Genomic DNA, 14,886 nt, shown 5'->3' on the forward strand with positions numbered 1-14,886 from the left:
GCATGTGATCCTGTACGTACCCCAGCCTTAAGTAAACAAGTCAGAGCAAGATTGTTGAATGAAGCCAGGGTGCCAGAATGGAGACGTGGATAGCAGGTGAGTATGAATCTTTCATTAGGAATCACACGTTAGAGGCACTAATTAAAAAGGACCAACATTTTTATTTTTTATCTTTAAATAGAAAACTGATGTGTGTTGTTTCGTCCCTTACCAAGAACATCTGGGTATTTCAGAAATATTAATAGAGAGTATGTTATGGTTGTACTGGTCGTTTCTACTCCGGCAAAGAAGATCTGAAGGGTGCAGGCCAGTAAATTCTTCATGTTAAATTCACTGTTTGGGTTAACTTTCTCCTGGGGAGATAAAATGAATCATTATATACTAGTACTATATACAGGGCTGGCATCAGCACCCGGCATACCCAGGCAAGTTCCAGGGCCCACTGTGCCTGCGGGGGGCACAGTGTCTGCTCACTCCTGCAGCCATGTCCTGGTCTTCCTCAAACTGGCTTTTCTGAATTCTAGGACAGCTTACCCCAGCAATGCAGACAATTTTTGTTGAGTGCACTGCTGGGGTGGGCGGCCCTAGGACTCAGAACAGAGTAGATTGAGTTTTCTACTGTGATCAGTGGAGGAGGAGCCAGAGGAGCAGAGAGCTGAGTTCCTGTATGGAGAGGAGTCTGGCTGGAGTGTGGTGAGGCCTAGCTGTGTGTGTGTGTGTGTGTGTCTGTGTGTGTGTGTCTGTGTGTGTGTGTGTGTGTGTGTGTGTCCCTCTGTGTGTGTCTGTCTTTGTGTGTGTGTGTCTGTCCCTGTGTGTGTGTCTAAGGCATTGCTTAATTTAAAAGATATGTACTCCGCACACCTTGAATCCAGTGTGGGTGCCCGTGAGAGTAGTTGAACAAGTGTAAGGTAAATCCACGGCACTAATGAGTCAAAACAGAGTATTCAAGGTGCTTGATGAGAGTGCTCAGCAATGTATAGATTTACCTTGGTGGCAGGGCAGTAAGTCGGACGCTGGATGTGGCGTGCACGTGTGTCAATGCGCTATAAATGCTGTCGGCGGCTGATGAATCATCAGGACGCATCAAGATGACGTCAGTGCGTCTGGAGCCGTGTGAGCGGAGCGCGCATGCGCTTTGGGCTGCAGGGTAGGTTATCGGCGGCTAGTGAGGAGCCGTCAGTGCGCAAAGTTAGACGTCATTACATTTAGGGCCGTGCGTGTAGTGCGCATGCGTACTCGGTTCTCAGGTAAGGTGTGGGCAAAGAAGTATGGGCAATGGGCGATGGTCAGGATGAAACAAAATAAAATGTAAAAAAATAATTTTGCACGAAAATTTGGAGTGCCATGGATTTACCTTACACTAAGGCATTGCTTAGACTCTATACCACAGTCTAGCCAGTGCCTAATGGGTTACAGTTTAGACCATCTTCTGGTACATGTTGATAATTCCCTTTTAAACCCAAGTCCATGTCCCCTCAGTACTGGGAATCAGTGGGAGTCATATTAGAAGGTAACAAAAGGTTGGAGCATAACTAAAGGTGAAATTCCCTTTTTAATGTCCTCTTAAGGTGTCCACAGACATTAGATAGAAGTTGGTTGACGATCTCACCATCACACAGGTGTCTGTCCCTGTGTGTGCGTCTGTCCCTGTATGTGTGTCTGTCCATGTGTGTCTGTCCCTGTGTGTCTCTGTCCCTGTCTGTGTGTGTCACCATCACCATGTCCACAGTGTTCCTATGCCTTGACGCAGCTGTGTCAGGACGTTCTGTGCAGGACAAGAAGAAGAAGATGGAAAATGAGACAGCGCCGCCAGCATGGAGTTCGTTGGAGAGGCACAGGGACGCACACTAAGGACGTAGGTAACACTACCACATTATCAGCACTAGTGTTATCTGGGGTTTTACATAGGACTGCAGGTAACACTACAACATTATCAGCACTAGTGTTATCTGTGGTTTTACACAGGACTGCAGGTAACACTACCACATTATCAGCACTAGTGTTATCTGTGGTTTTACACAGGACTGCAGGTAACACTACCACATTATCAGCACTAGTGTTATCTGTGCTATTGCATAGGACTGCAGGGGACATCTACTCTATTATCTGCATTCAGAGAGTTATCACTGTGTAAGGAGGTCCACTGAGACTTTATTGCCCAAGGGCCCACATGAACCTGGAACCGGCCCTGACTATATACTATATTAAGGGAATTCTAAATTGATGGGGGAGGGGTCCCGCTGTTCAAGACCCCTAACCATGGCAAAGAACAGCTACAAAGAACAGCTCTCACTCTGAAGGACTGAACATGTCAGTGCATGATATGGACAGCCTACTCATTTTAATTACAACAGTGTAATACTTCATTCTCCCTGTGGTAGTGCTGTAGGAAAGTTAAACACTCGCTGCTGGGGTCCTCCACAACTTGCAGCTGGTCACTTGCTGGATACCTTGCAATTAGTTTATCTTTGGGAGACCTTTCAAACTAAAAGGGATTGTCTAAATTGGACAACCCCTTTAAGCACCTCAACATTATTTTGGTTTACAAGTAATCATGTGACATAAAGCATTTATCTTGATGTTATAAGTCATGTGCCAACAAAAAGACTAGTCTACTTCTTTAAAGGAGTTGTCCAGGTTCTAGACATTGATGATATATCCTTAAGATCAGATCTATTGGGGTCTGACAACCATCACCCCCACCAATCAGCCATTCACAGCAGCCGGCGTGAGGACCAACAATAATTGGACTAGTTGGAAACACAGTTCTGTCCACTGGAAGTGACATTTTTGGAACTGCAGAGGATCAAACAGGTGAGTAAAGCTTATGTTACACATGCAGATAATCTTTTAGATCATCGCTAACAAGTGTTCGTATGAATGCTCATTAGCGATGATCTAGCAGTGTAATACTGCCACTGATTACCCACTCGTTCATCGGGCAATTGGAACCTTTCGACAGGTTTAAAAATCCTCATTTGCTGTGTGATTACTTACTTAATTTTAAGGGTTCTTGGGAAGCTCTTTTCAATTTACCTTTTCCATTTTAATGAGGAAAGCATCAACAAAGTCTCTTGGATTATTTGGATCTAAAGTCTTCTGGTTCATTATTACTTTCTCATTGACAAACTGGTGAAGTCTGTCTAATGATTTATAAATCTTTTGATGTTGCCCAGGAATAAATTTCATCAATCCAGGAAACATGTCATATATCTAGTGAGAAGTAGGAAGAATATCTACAGTAAAAACACATGGTCTAATAATAATAATAATAGTCTTATTTACATATTGCCAACATATTACACAGCACCCATAGTCAGTAATGAACATTTCCAGCTTTTGGCAAACGGGGGAGCCATATGCTAAATGGGCTCAACTAATAGACATCATAATTACAAAAACATGTATTTCTGCTGTTGTGCCCTTCTGTTGGTTCAAAGAACAAAGAGGAGGAAAATACTTTCTGTCGGTTCAGCATATACCAGAACAGTCATATTTTACTACTGGCCCCTGGGCAGGAGTGCCTACTGTTCAGAAATTTCTAGACAGTATGTAAAAATAGGCAAGTTTTTTCCAGTGAAAAATAGATGTGTTTGTGATTTGAGGCTGGTGGTACTTGACTAGATTATTTTGGTGATAATCAACCTGTATTACTTATTATCTTTATCATTCATTATGGTTTATCAATTTGTCCATAAAAAAATGTTGGCTGTCCGTGATTTCAAAATCAGTTGCCCAAAAAAATAAAATAAAATTCTGGTTGGTTCCTGGTTTGATTTCATAAGTTCTCTACATGATGTACAGTATTGCTTTGTTTTATTCTTACCTGTCCCCAGATTGTACTGGCCGTCAGAAATGCCTCATATATACAGGTCAAAACCGTAGTGATATCTGTGTTCTCATATTCACAACGATCTCCAAACATAATGGTGAAGATAACGTTACAAAGCGCTCTACTGAGACACTGTCGAGGATCGAAGAATGATCCTAGAAAGGATGTTTTGAAATAGTTATATTTTTTTACTTACGTTATACATGCATTTTTTTTAAGTTTACAAAGCCATAAACACTAGCGGATAACTGGTTAAATGAAATCCATCACTGTGATCTTGGATATTGTTGAGAGAACGTGTGCTTTCAAATTCGGCATACAAGGTTCGGGTAGCTTAATCCATAACAGAATTCTTAGATTACCCGAACCTAAATCTTATACACTGAACTTGAAAACACAAGTTCGTTCATAGAGGCTGCTATGGGGCCTGTGGATAAAAGGGGCCCGCAGTGAACCAAAAGCCTGGCCCTAAATAGCATCCCTGTCATCAGTGGGGAAAGCTAAAGGACCTGTGATGATGTCATCACAGGTCCAGTACATCTAGTAAGGGAACTGCACAAAGAATGGTTGAGTTAGTTTACAGGTTAGATAGGAGCATCTGCAAGGACCCGTGATGACATCATCTTCAGCATCACAGGTCCTGTACATCTCATGAAGGAACTGAACAGAGCATGGTGTAGTTTCATAGCACAATCAGCTTTGAAATATATCTTGTGAAAAGTTTAGAAGGATTAGCACAGATTATTGTTGGATGTACTACAACTCCTATTTTGTACTCAAGTAAAAAGAGATGTTTATTCTTCTACCTCTGGCTTGGTTTCCTGACTCCTACAACACCATACGCTGGCCATTGTACTACTACACCTCCTGCCAGGAGCCCAAACTACAGGGAATTCCTCAAGGGAAGAAAGGGTGCACTCTGCTCTCACTGCACCGCCTGAGGGAAACCACTGTAAAACATCCTATAGTCAGAACCTCCCATGCTCCGCTTCAACTCTTCAAGGGATTTGGAAATAAATGTAATTGTGCTGTAGATCAATATTTCCCGCGCTGTTGAAGTCTCTGTGAGATTCTATTGATCACATTTGTGTAATCACATTTATCTTTAGTTTTCAGTGCTTTTTCTACTAACCTTTGGTTTTCCTTAACTCTGCTAGCAGGTAACAGGTTTCCTCCTTGATCAGATCCTCAGTACTCCTTTTGCCAAGTCCAAAATCCCGTAAGGTAGAGAGAGAAAAGCGTCTGAGATCCCTCCACCTCTCAATATTTTTCGTAAATGCAAGCCCTAAGAAAAAAAAATAGCTTTTTTTTTTTTTCAATATTGGATCCTGGGGGAATTTCATTTACATAACCATTTAAAAAGTGTGAGTCCACTGATATAGGTGCAGATTAAAAATGAGCGAATTTTTCAAAAATTCGATTTGCGGTGTCGACAAATAAAAAAATGAAAAAATTGGTTCGATCCGAATATAATTGCGGTGAATTTTGTTAAAAAACGGCTGCAGAGAGCCTGTAAAGTGGTGTAGAACACTGTGCCTCGCAGTAACACGCATAGGGAGTCTGCTTTGGTAGTGAAATAATACTGTGAGTCTGTATGACATGCAGATGACAGGCGCACACTCAGGCTCGGACTGGCCCACAGGGGTACAGGGGAATCCCCCGGTGGGCCCCTGAGCAAGGTGGGCCCCTAGTCTCCCACCCCCTGCACAAGTGGCACATAACACATTAGATTTAGTACACTACATACATATATTCAATGTACAGCACCTCAACCAGCTTATGTTCATATAAAAAACTTGTTAGATTATTTATTATATTTTAATGTATCCGTATGGTGGGCCCCCAAAATTAATTTTACTGGTGGTCCCTAGGTACCCCAGTCCAACACTGCGCACACTTCACTTATTTGGGCAGTCACGGGGCCCAAACTGACCAAATAACTCAAGTATAAACTCAGCCTTACAGGTCGATGTTAGCGCCAAGAAGAAGCGCACTCCTTTTACACCGTCGTCAGCGGATTCCACATTTCAAGTAGAGCCCCCTAACAGAGTGGAGAGGGTGTCAGCAGTAAGTTTGTGTTGCCATCACTGATTATTTTGCCCTTCCTCTGATCCGTCAGAACTAGAGATGAACAAATGTTTTAAAAATTTGATTCGGCCGGTTCGCCACATTTTTCGGAAAAATTTGGTTCGATCCGAATTTATTCTAGGCGAATTATGTTAAAAAACGGCTATTTCCAGGCTGCAGAGACCCTTTATAGGGGTATAGAACACTGTGCCTTGCAGTAACACACATAGGGAGTCTGCTGTGGTAGTGAAATAATACTGTGAGTCCGTATGACATGCAGATGACAGGCGTCGCTCTTAGAATCACTGCACACTTCACTTATTTGGGAAGTCACAGGGCCAAAACTGACTAAATAACTGAAGTATAAACTCAGCCTTACAGGTCGATGTTAGCGCCAAGAAGAAGCGCACTCCTTTTACACCGTCATCAGCTGATTCCACATAGATGTCTACAGAACCTGTTCTATTAAACACTTATACAAGTAGAGCCCCCCGGCAGAGTGGAGAGGGTGTCAGCAGTAAGTTTGTGTTGACGTCACTGATTATTTTGCCCTACCTCTGTCAAAACAATAACCAACCAAAAACTGATCCTGTCCTGGAGCATACCCATTCACTCGATCAGCATTTGCTCAATAATCCATCAGTATTGCTAATGCCCAAAAAAAACAGGAGTGGATCTAAAACAGAGATGACACATGAATGGAATATTTGCAATTTATATTGTCTTCTGTGTTTTGTACCCACTCCTGCTTTTGTCTACCAAATCACAAGCCAATTGTGATGGGACCATACAGGATCCATACAGGATCCACAGCTGCTACACAGACAGGATCCATTGTGCGTCTCATTTTTCCTTCCTTCTGACAGATTAGAAGAAGTGTCAAATAAATGATGATGTCAGCCATGCCGAAAGCAAAAATAGTGGACCAGTCATGAAGTAAGGAGGGTGGAAACAGCACGAGAAGTTCACAGAGTGGACCTACCATATGACATAGTGGTGAGGTGGAAGCAGCATAAGGAGACCACAGAGTGGCAAAATGACTGAGTCTGGAGGTGGCAGCAGCATTGAAAGTCAATGGAGGACGGATCCGTTTTCTATTGTGCCAGATTGTGTCAGTGAAAACGGATCCGTCCACATTGACTTACATTGTGTGCCAGGACGGATCCGTTACAATAATACAACTGCATGCATCCGTCATGAACGGATCCGTTTGTATTATCTGTAACATAGCCAAGACGGATCCGTCATGAACTCCATTGAAAGTCAATGGGAGACGGATCCTTTTTATATTGTGCCAGATTGCGTCAGTGAAAACTGATCCATCCCCATTGAATTACATTGTGTGTCAGGACGGATCAGTTTGGTGTCCGTCTCCAAAGCGATATGGAGACTGAACTGATGTAAATTGATGCATTCTGAGCAGATCCTTTTCCATTCAGAATGCATTAGAATGAGAACTGATCTGTTTTGGACCGCTTGTGAGAGCCCTGAACCGATCTCACAAACGGAAAGCCAAAAGCGAATGTGAAAGTAGACTAAGTGAGCACTTCTCCTTTGCCGAGATAATCCATCCCATCTCACAGTTGTGGCATATCAAGGTGCTGATTAGACAGCATGAATATTGAATAGGTGTGCCTTAGACTGCCCACAATAAAAAGGCCACTCTGAAATGTGCAGTTTGATCACACAGCACAATGCCACAGATGTCGCAACGTTTGAGCGAGCGTGCAATTGGCATGCTGACTGCAGGAATGTCTACCAGAGTTGTTGCCTGTCCAATGAATGTTAATTTATCTACCAATAGCCATCTCCAAAGGCGTTTCAGAGAATTTGGCAGTACATACAACCGGCCTCACAACCGCAGACCACGTGTAACAACACCAGCCCAGGATCTCCACATCCAGCATGTTCACCTCCATGATCGTCTGAGACCAGCCACCCGGACAGCTGCAGCAACAATCGGTTTGCAAAACCAAAGAATTTCTGCACAAACTGTCAGAAACCGCCTCAGGGAAGCTCATCTGCAAGCTCGTCGTCCTCATTGGGGTCTGGACCTGACTGAAGTTCGTTGTCATAACCGACTTGAGTGGGCAAATGCTCACATTCGATGGCGTCTGGCATGTTGGAGAGGCGTTCTGTTCACGGATGAGTCCCGGTTTTCACTATTCAGGGCAGATGGCAGACAGCGTGTGTGGCATCGTGTGGGTGAGCGGTTTGGCGACGTCAACGTTGTGGATCGAGTGGCCCATGGTGGCGGTGGGGTTATGGTATGGGCAGGTGTATGTTATGGACAACGAACACAGGTGCATTTTATTGATGGCATTTTGAATGCACAGAGATACCGTGACGAGATCCTGAGTCCCATTGTTGTGCCGTTCATCCACGACCATAACCTCATGTGGCAGCATGATAATGAATGGTCCCATTCTGCAAGGATCTGTACACAATTCATGGAAGCTGAAAACATCCCAGTTCTTGCATGGCCAGCATACTCACCGGACATGTCACCGATTGAGCATGCTTGGGATGCTCTGGATCGGTGTATACGACAGCGTCTTCCAGTTCCTGACAATATTCTGCAACTTTGCACAGCTATTGAAGAGGAGTGGACCAACATTCCACAGGCCACAATCAACAACCTGATCAACTCTATGCGACGGAGATGTGTTGCACTGCGTGAGGCAAATGGTGGCCACACCAGATACTGACTGGTTTTCTGACCCTCCCCCAGTAAGGCAAAACTGTGCACATTTCAGAGTGCTCTTTTATTGTGGGCAGTCTAAGACACACCTGTGCAATATTCATGCTGTCTAATCAGCACCTTGATATGCCACACCTGTGAGGTGGGATGGATTATCTCGGCAAAGTAGAAGTTCTCACTAACACAGATTTAGACAGATTTGTGAACAATATTTGAGAGTAATGGGTCTTTTGTGTATGTAGAAAATGTTTCAGATTTTTGAGTTCAGCTCATGCAAAATGGGAGCAAAACCGAAAGTGTTGCGTTTATATTTTTGTTCAGTGTAGATGCACCTTATTGATCAGATTCTGTTCTTTGTTTTCGGTTATAGCTATACACACTGCCATAAGTGTGAAAAATCATTTGGATAACCAGAGGTTAATGATGGGTTTACTAATAAGACATGAAAGGGGTTTGTAGATGGTATCGCCGCATCCTTAACAACCTGCACTATAAAAAACACCACATTATCTATCTCAGGGATGCCCAACCTGCGACCCTCCATATGTTTCAAAACTACGACTCCTAGCATGCATGAACAGCCTACAGCTATTAGGGCATGCTGGGAGTTGTAGTTTTGCAACAGCTCAAGGGCCGCAGGTGGAGCATCCCTGCTCTATCCCATAGGGTGAGCGTTGTAAAAAAAAAAGTCATATGTACCCAAAAATGAGTCAATGAAAATGATAACTCATCCTACAAAAAACAAGCCATCACACACCTCTGTCAACCAAAAAAAAAAATTATGGCTCTCTAAAAATGGTGACAAAAACATTGTGGGTCCTTTATCAACCTGAAATATGCCTAAATTAGACATATTTCAGGTGCAGATTGCGGCGTAACTAACCGTTGCAATTTCTGAGTCTTCTCCCTGCTCATGTCATGACTACAAAAAGTGGGTGAGGTGGGAAGGGGGCGGGCCTGTCGGCAGGACTTTCTTTTCCGTCCTGGAAACCAGACGGATCCATTCTGATTGCCCATAGACCTCTATTATGACAGATTAAAATGGAATGCCTCTAAAGGTTTCCGTTTTGAATTCCGTCTGACAAATTCCGCTATTTTCCGTTATAACTATGGAACACTGATGTAAACCCATCCTTACTTGCATGTTGCGGCTTCTAAAATGTGGCCACTTGTGAGTTTCAGGAAAATTATGTAGCAAAATTCAGGGTGAAAATTAAAGAACAAGGATAAAACTACATATTATTGAAAAAAAAATAATGTTTTACTTCACGTCCCAATGTTAAAAACAACTCTATGAAACACCTGTTTTAATTTACTTCACACCTAGATTAATTCTTGAAAGGGGTGTAGTTTCCAAAATGGGGTCACTTCTTGGGGTTTTCACTTGACTGGTACCTCAGGGCATTGCAAATGCCCTCCAAAAGCCAAACAATGCTCTTTATCATCTGAGCACTACCATGTGCCCAAACAGCAGTTCACAATCCAATATGGGGTGTTGGTGTTCTCTGAAAAAGTTGCTTAATTAAATGTGTGCTGCTTTTTTTTTTTTTACTTTTGCTCCTTGTGAAAATGAAAAATGTTTGTCTAAAACATTTTTTATAAAAAAATGTTTAAAATTTCATATTCACTGCCCAGTTGTAATACATTCCATGAAACACCTATTTTTGATTGGTGTACTTTCCAAAATGTGGTCACGTCTTGGGGATTTACGGTAAGCTGTACTGGTACCTTAGGAGTTTAAAAAATGTGACATGGCACCGAGAAACCATTCCATCAAAATCTGCCCTCCAAAAACCAACTACAACCCTTTCAACCCTGTTTATGACCATGAATGGGGTATTGCCATAATCAGGAGAAATTGTGGAACAAATTGTAGGAGCTTTTTCTCTTATTATTCAGTAGTAAAATGAAAAATTTGGGCTAGATCAATGTTTTATTTGAAAAATTCTATATTTTTTTTATTTCCATTAATTAATAAATCCTGTAAAACACATGTGGTGTCAAAATACCCCTAGGAAAATTACTGTACTTGAGGGGTTGTATATTCCAGAATGTTTATTTATTTTTATTTTTTTAAAGGTATTTGTTTTATTTGTTCAGCTCAAGGACTCTGTAAACCAGACATGGTGCCCGAAACACATCCAAATAAAAACAAGGCCCTAAAATCCATAGGGTACTCCATCATTTCTGAGGACAAAATCTAGGTAATACGTATTGAGGTTTGTTTTGCTGTTAAGGAAAAAATATAATAAAATGGCAAAACCTATGCTGGAGGGGGCTGAGGCGGTGAGACAAGGAAAATAAAATAAAAATACTCCCCTCATTCCAAGCTGCCATCTTTAGTGGTCCTTTATTGGGCTGTGACCTTGGATCCCTGCAATGTTGGTACATGGCCTGATAGTGGCCTATGATCTATGAGGGTGATCAGCAAGGCATTTCAGGGGACTACCTCTTGAAACTCATCAAGAGAATGCCAAGAGTGTGCAAAGCAGTAATCAAAGCAAAAGGTGGCTACTTTGAAGAACCTAGAATATGACATATTTTCAGTTGTTTCACACTTGTTTGTTATGTATATAATTCCACATGTGTTAATTCATAGTTTTGATGCCTTCAGTGTAAATCTACAATTTGCATAGTCATGAAAATAAAGAAAACTCTTTGAATGAGAAGGTGTGTCCAAACTTATAGTCTGTACTGTATATATATATACAGTATAATTTCCTCTTTCGTGATAATTACTTTACACAGTTTAGTGTCATCTGCAACAAATTATACGCTACTGTGCATGCCTTCTACAAGATCATTTATAAATATTTTGAAGAGAATAGGGCCCAATACTAACCCCTGTGGTACCCCTCTAAACAGTGACCCATCTAATACTGATCCCTGTGGTACCCTACTGTTAACAGTGGACCATCTAATACTGACCCCTATGGTACCCCATCAGTAACAGTGACCCATCTAATACTGACCCCTGTGGCACCCCACTATTAACGGTGTACTGTCTGAAACTGACTCCTGCAGTACTCCACTAGTAATGGTGACTCAGGGTATGTTCCACTAGGAACTGCTTACATAGTATGTGTCAACTATTTGGTCACTTTATGTTAAAATTACCACTCTCTAAATAGGCGATAGTCATTGCAAAATACAATGAAACAGATACTCACCATAATTTTTGTAAAACTGATCCCAGGCTGGCAAACTTCCCCGGTTTAAGAAATCATCACCTTTGTCAACATAAACTTCTTTCACAAGCTTGTACCCAGTGACAACCACGACTGGACGAGTTCCCAGATAGACCGTGAACACATTGCCATACTTCTTACGGAGCTGAATTAGATGATAAATGAGTTTATAAATATTAGAAACAGAAGACATGCTCTACTTAGCTTGCTTTTATAACTTCCATTTTATTTTTATCTAGGCTCTCATAGAGTACTATTTTTGTGAAGACCACCAAAGCTGGTGTAGGGAGTCTTAGGACACATCTAAATGGTGAAGATATGATCCAGGCTTGCATATACTTAAAGGGGTTTATCCGAGAGTAACAAATGCTCCCCTATACGCCGGGCCCCTCACACTGGTTCTTCTTACCTGGCTCCCCGCTCCTGGTCCCTGCACCACTGCTGCTGCTTCCCCCCATGCGCGGATGAAAACATCCGGTGTCGGGAAGGGGGGGTGGCAGTCAATGGCAGGGGTCGAGCCTCCGTAGCATCACCCACTATGCTAGAGAGGCTCGTCCTCATTACCGCCTGCCATTGTCTGCTCCCCCCAACACCAGATGTTTTCATCCACGCACGGGGAGAAGCAGCAGCGGTGCTGTGGGGGTATGGGGGAGCATTTGTTAGTCTTGGATAACACCTTTATATAATAAATGTCATCAAAGGTAGAAGAAAAAAGAGAGAAGGTGGCACTTACCGAATCTTCATCAAGTCGTAGCTTTATTCGGTTTAAAACATAGCGGGTGCGGGTCACAATTCACAGAAGAAAAAGTCAACAGCCGTTTCGTGCAACAATCGTGCATTGTCAGGTTAGTGCTGCCTTCTCTTTTTTCTTCTACCTTTGATGACATTTTGTTTTTCACTTTGGCTGAGCACCACTCGATTTTTTGTATGGTTGCTGAGAGCAAGTTACTTGCACCGTACCGCGTTCAGTATGCCGACTGTGTTTTCTCCTTTGTTTTGTGAATTTATATGATAAATGTTTTACTTAAAGGAGTTGATTAGGATGAGGGTCTACTTTCCAGAAACAGCACCATTCTTGTCAACGGGTTATGTCTGGTACTGCGAACTACAGACGCAACCCACAGTCAAGATTGGTGCTGTTTTTGGATAAAAGCAGACTGATTTTCGTAATCCTTAATCCTGGAGAATAGCTCTAAGAATTCTTTTTTTTTTTATTATTCAAAAAGTGTCTAAAAACAGACCCCGGAAACTATAGGCCGGTAAGTTTAACATCTGTTGTGGGTAAACTGTTTGAAGGTTTTCTGAGAGATGCTATCTTGGAGGATCTCAATGAAAATAAGCAAATAACGCCATATCAGCATGGCTTCATGAGGGATCGGTCATGTCAGACTAATTTAATCAGTTTCTATGAGGAAGTAAGTTCTAGACTTGACAGCGGCGAATCAATGGATGTCGTGTATCTGGACTTCTCCAAAGCATTTGACACTGTACCGCATAAAAGGTTAGTATATAAAATGAGAATGCTCGGACTGGGAGAAAACGTCTGTAAGTGGGTAAGTAACTGACTCAATGATAGAAAACAGAGGGTGGTTATTAACGGTACACACTCAGATTGGGTCACTGTCACTAGTGGAGTACCTCAGGGGTCAGTATTGGGCCCTATTCTCTTCAATATATTTATTAATGATCTTGTAGAAGGCTTGCATAGTAAAATATCAATTTTCGCAGATGACACTAAACTGTGTAAAGTAATTTACACTGATGAGGACAGTATACTGCTACAGAGGGATCTGGATAGATTGGATGCTTGGGCAGATAAGTGGCAGATGAGGTTTAACACTGACAAATGTAAGGTTATGCACATGGGTAGGAATAATACAAGTCACCCGTACATACTAAATGGTAAAACACTGGGTAACACTGACATGGAAAAGGATCTAGGAATTTTAGTGAACAGCAAACTAAGCTGTAAAAACCAGTGTCAGGCAGCTGCTGCCAAGGCCAATAAGATAATGGGTTGCATCAAAAGGGGCATAGATGCCCGTGATGAGAACATAGTCCTACCACTTTACAAATCATTAGTCAGACCACACATGGAGTACTGTGTACAGTTCTGGGCTCCTGTAAACACGGCAGACATAGCAGAGCTGGAGAGGGTCCAGAGGAGGGCAACTAAAGTAATAACTGGAATGGGGCAACTACAGTACCCTGAAAGATTAGGGTTATTCACTTTAGAAAAAAGACGACTGAGGGGAGATTTAATTACTATGTATAAATATATCAGGGGTCAGTACAGAGATCTATCCCATCATCTATTTATCTCCAGGACTGTGACTGTGACGAGGGGACATCCTCTGCGCCTCGAGGAAAGAAGGTTTGTACACAAACATAGAAGAGGATTCTTTACGGTAAGAGCAGTGAGACTATGGAGCTCTCTGCCTGAGGAGATGGTGATGGTAAGTTCACTAAAAGAGTTCTTATTACATGCTATAGCTACTAGAGAGGGGTCGTTGATCCAGGGAGTTATCTGATTGCCTGAATGGAGTCGGGAACAATTTTTTTTCCCCCTAAAGTGGGGAAAATTGGCTTCTACCTCACAGTTTTTTTTTTTTGCCTTCCTCTGGATCCACTTGCAGGATAACAGGCCGAACTGGATGGACAAATGTCTTTTTTTGGCCTTATATACTATGTTACTATGTTCAGATTCCAGTGCATACATTTAGAACAACTATGAAGAGTAATATGCATTGCATCACTTGCATTTCTTCACACTGCCAAGGCCTCAGGGCATGAATGTCCAAAGACTGTAGGGTGTAAGTTGCTTTATTTACTGCTATTAACAGCTATGTCTTCATATTGTACCAAATAGTAGATACATTACTGCAAAAAATCCATAATATTTTTTGCAAAAACAGTGATCTTCCAGTACAGGACTGCAGCATAAAGGGACCTCTGGGCAGACCTGCCAACCACATTGGAGCCCCACTTGTAAACATTAAGGGTATGCAAATCTGCAGTGTTATACAGAATCACCAATGTGGATGAGATATTAAGAAATCTCATCCACCTGCTGAACAAAATCTGTTACATAAATCCAC

The 14,886-nt window shown here is 42.2% G+C and overlaps 1 protein-coding gene across 1 annotated transcript in view; it reads right to left on the bottom strand.

The window, feature by feature from the left end:
• Nucleotides 1-14,886, bottom strand: part of LOC121009422 (cytochrome P450 2G1-like) — a 65,269-nt gene that overhangs the window by 32,979 nt on the left and 17,404 nt on the right. Inside the window, exons 2-6 of the mRNA XM_040442532.1 lie at nt 11,771-11,933; nt 4,965-5,117; nt 3,827-3,987; nt 3,037-3,213; nt 212-353 (exon numbers count right to left, since the gene is read on the bottom strand). Coding sequence (XP_040298466.1) covers nt 212-353; nt 3,037-3,213; nt 3,827-3,987; nt 4,965-5,117; nt 11,771-11,933 — 796 coding nt within the window. The remainder of the gene's footprint in view (nt 1-211; nt 354-3,036; nt 3,214-3,826; nt 3,988-4,964; nt 5,118-11,770; nt 11,934-14,886) is intronic.

This window comes from Bufo bufo, chromosome 8 (genome assembly GCF_905171765.1).
Source record: "Bufo bufo chromosome 8, aBufBuf1.1, whole genome shotgun sequence".
NCBI classification, from domain to species: domain Eukaryota; kingdom Metazoa; phylum Chordata; class Amphibia; order Anura; family Bufonidae; genus Bufo; species Bufo bufo.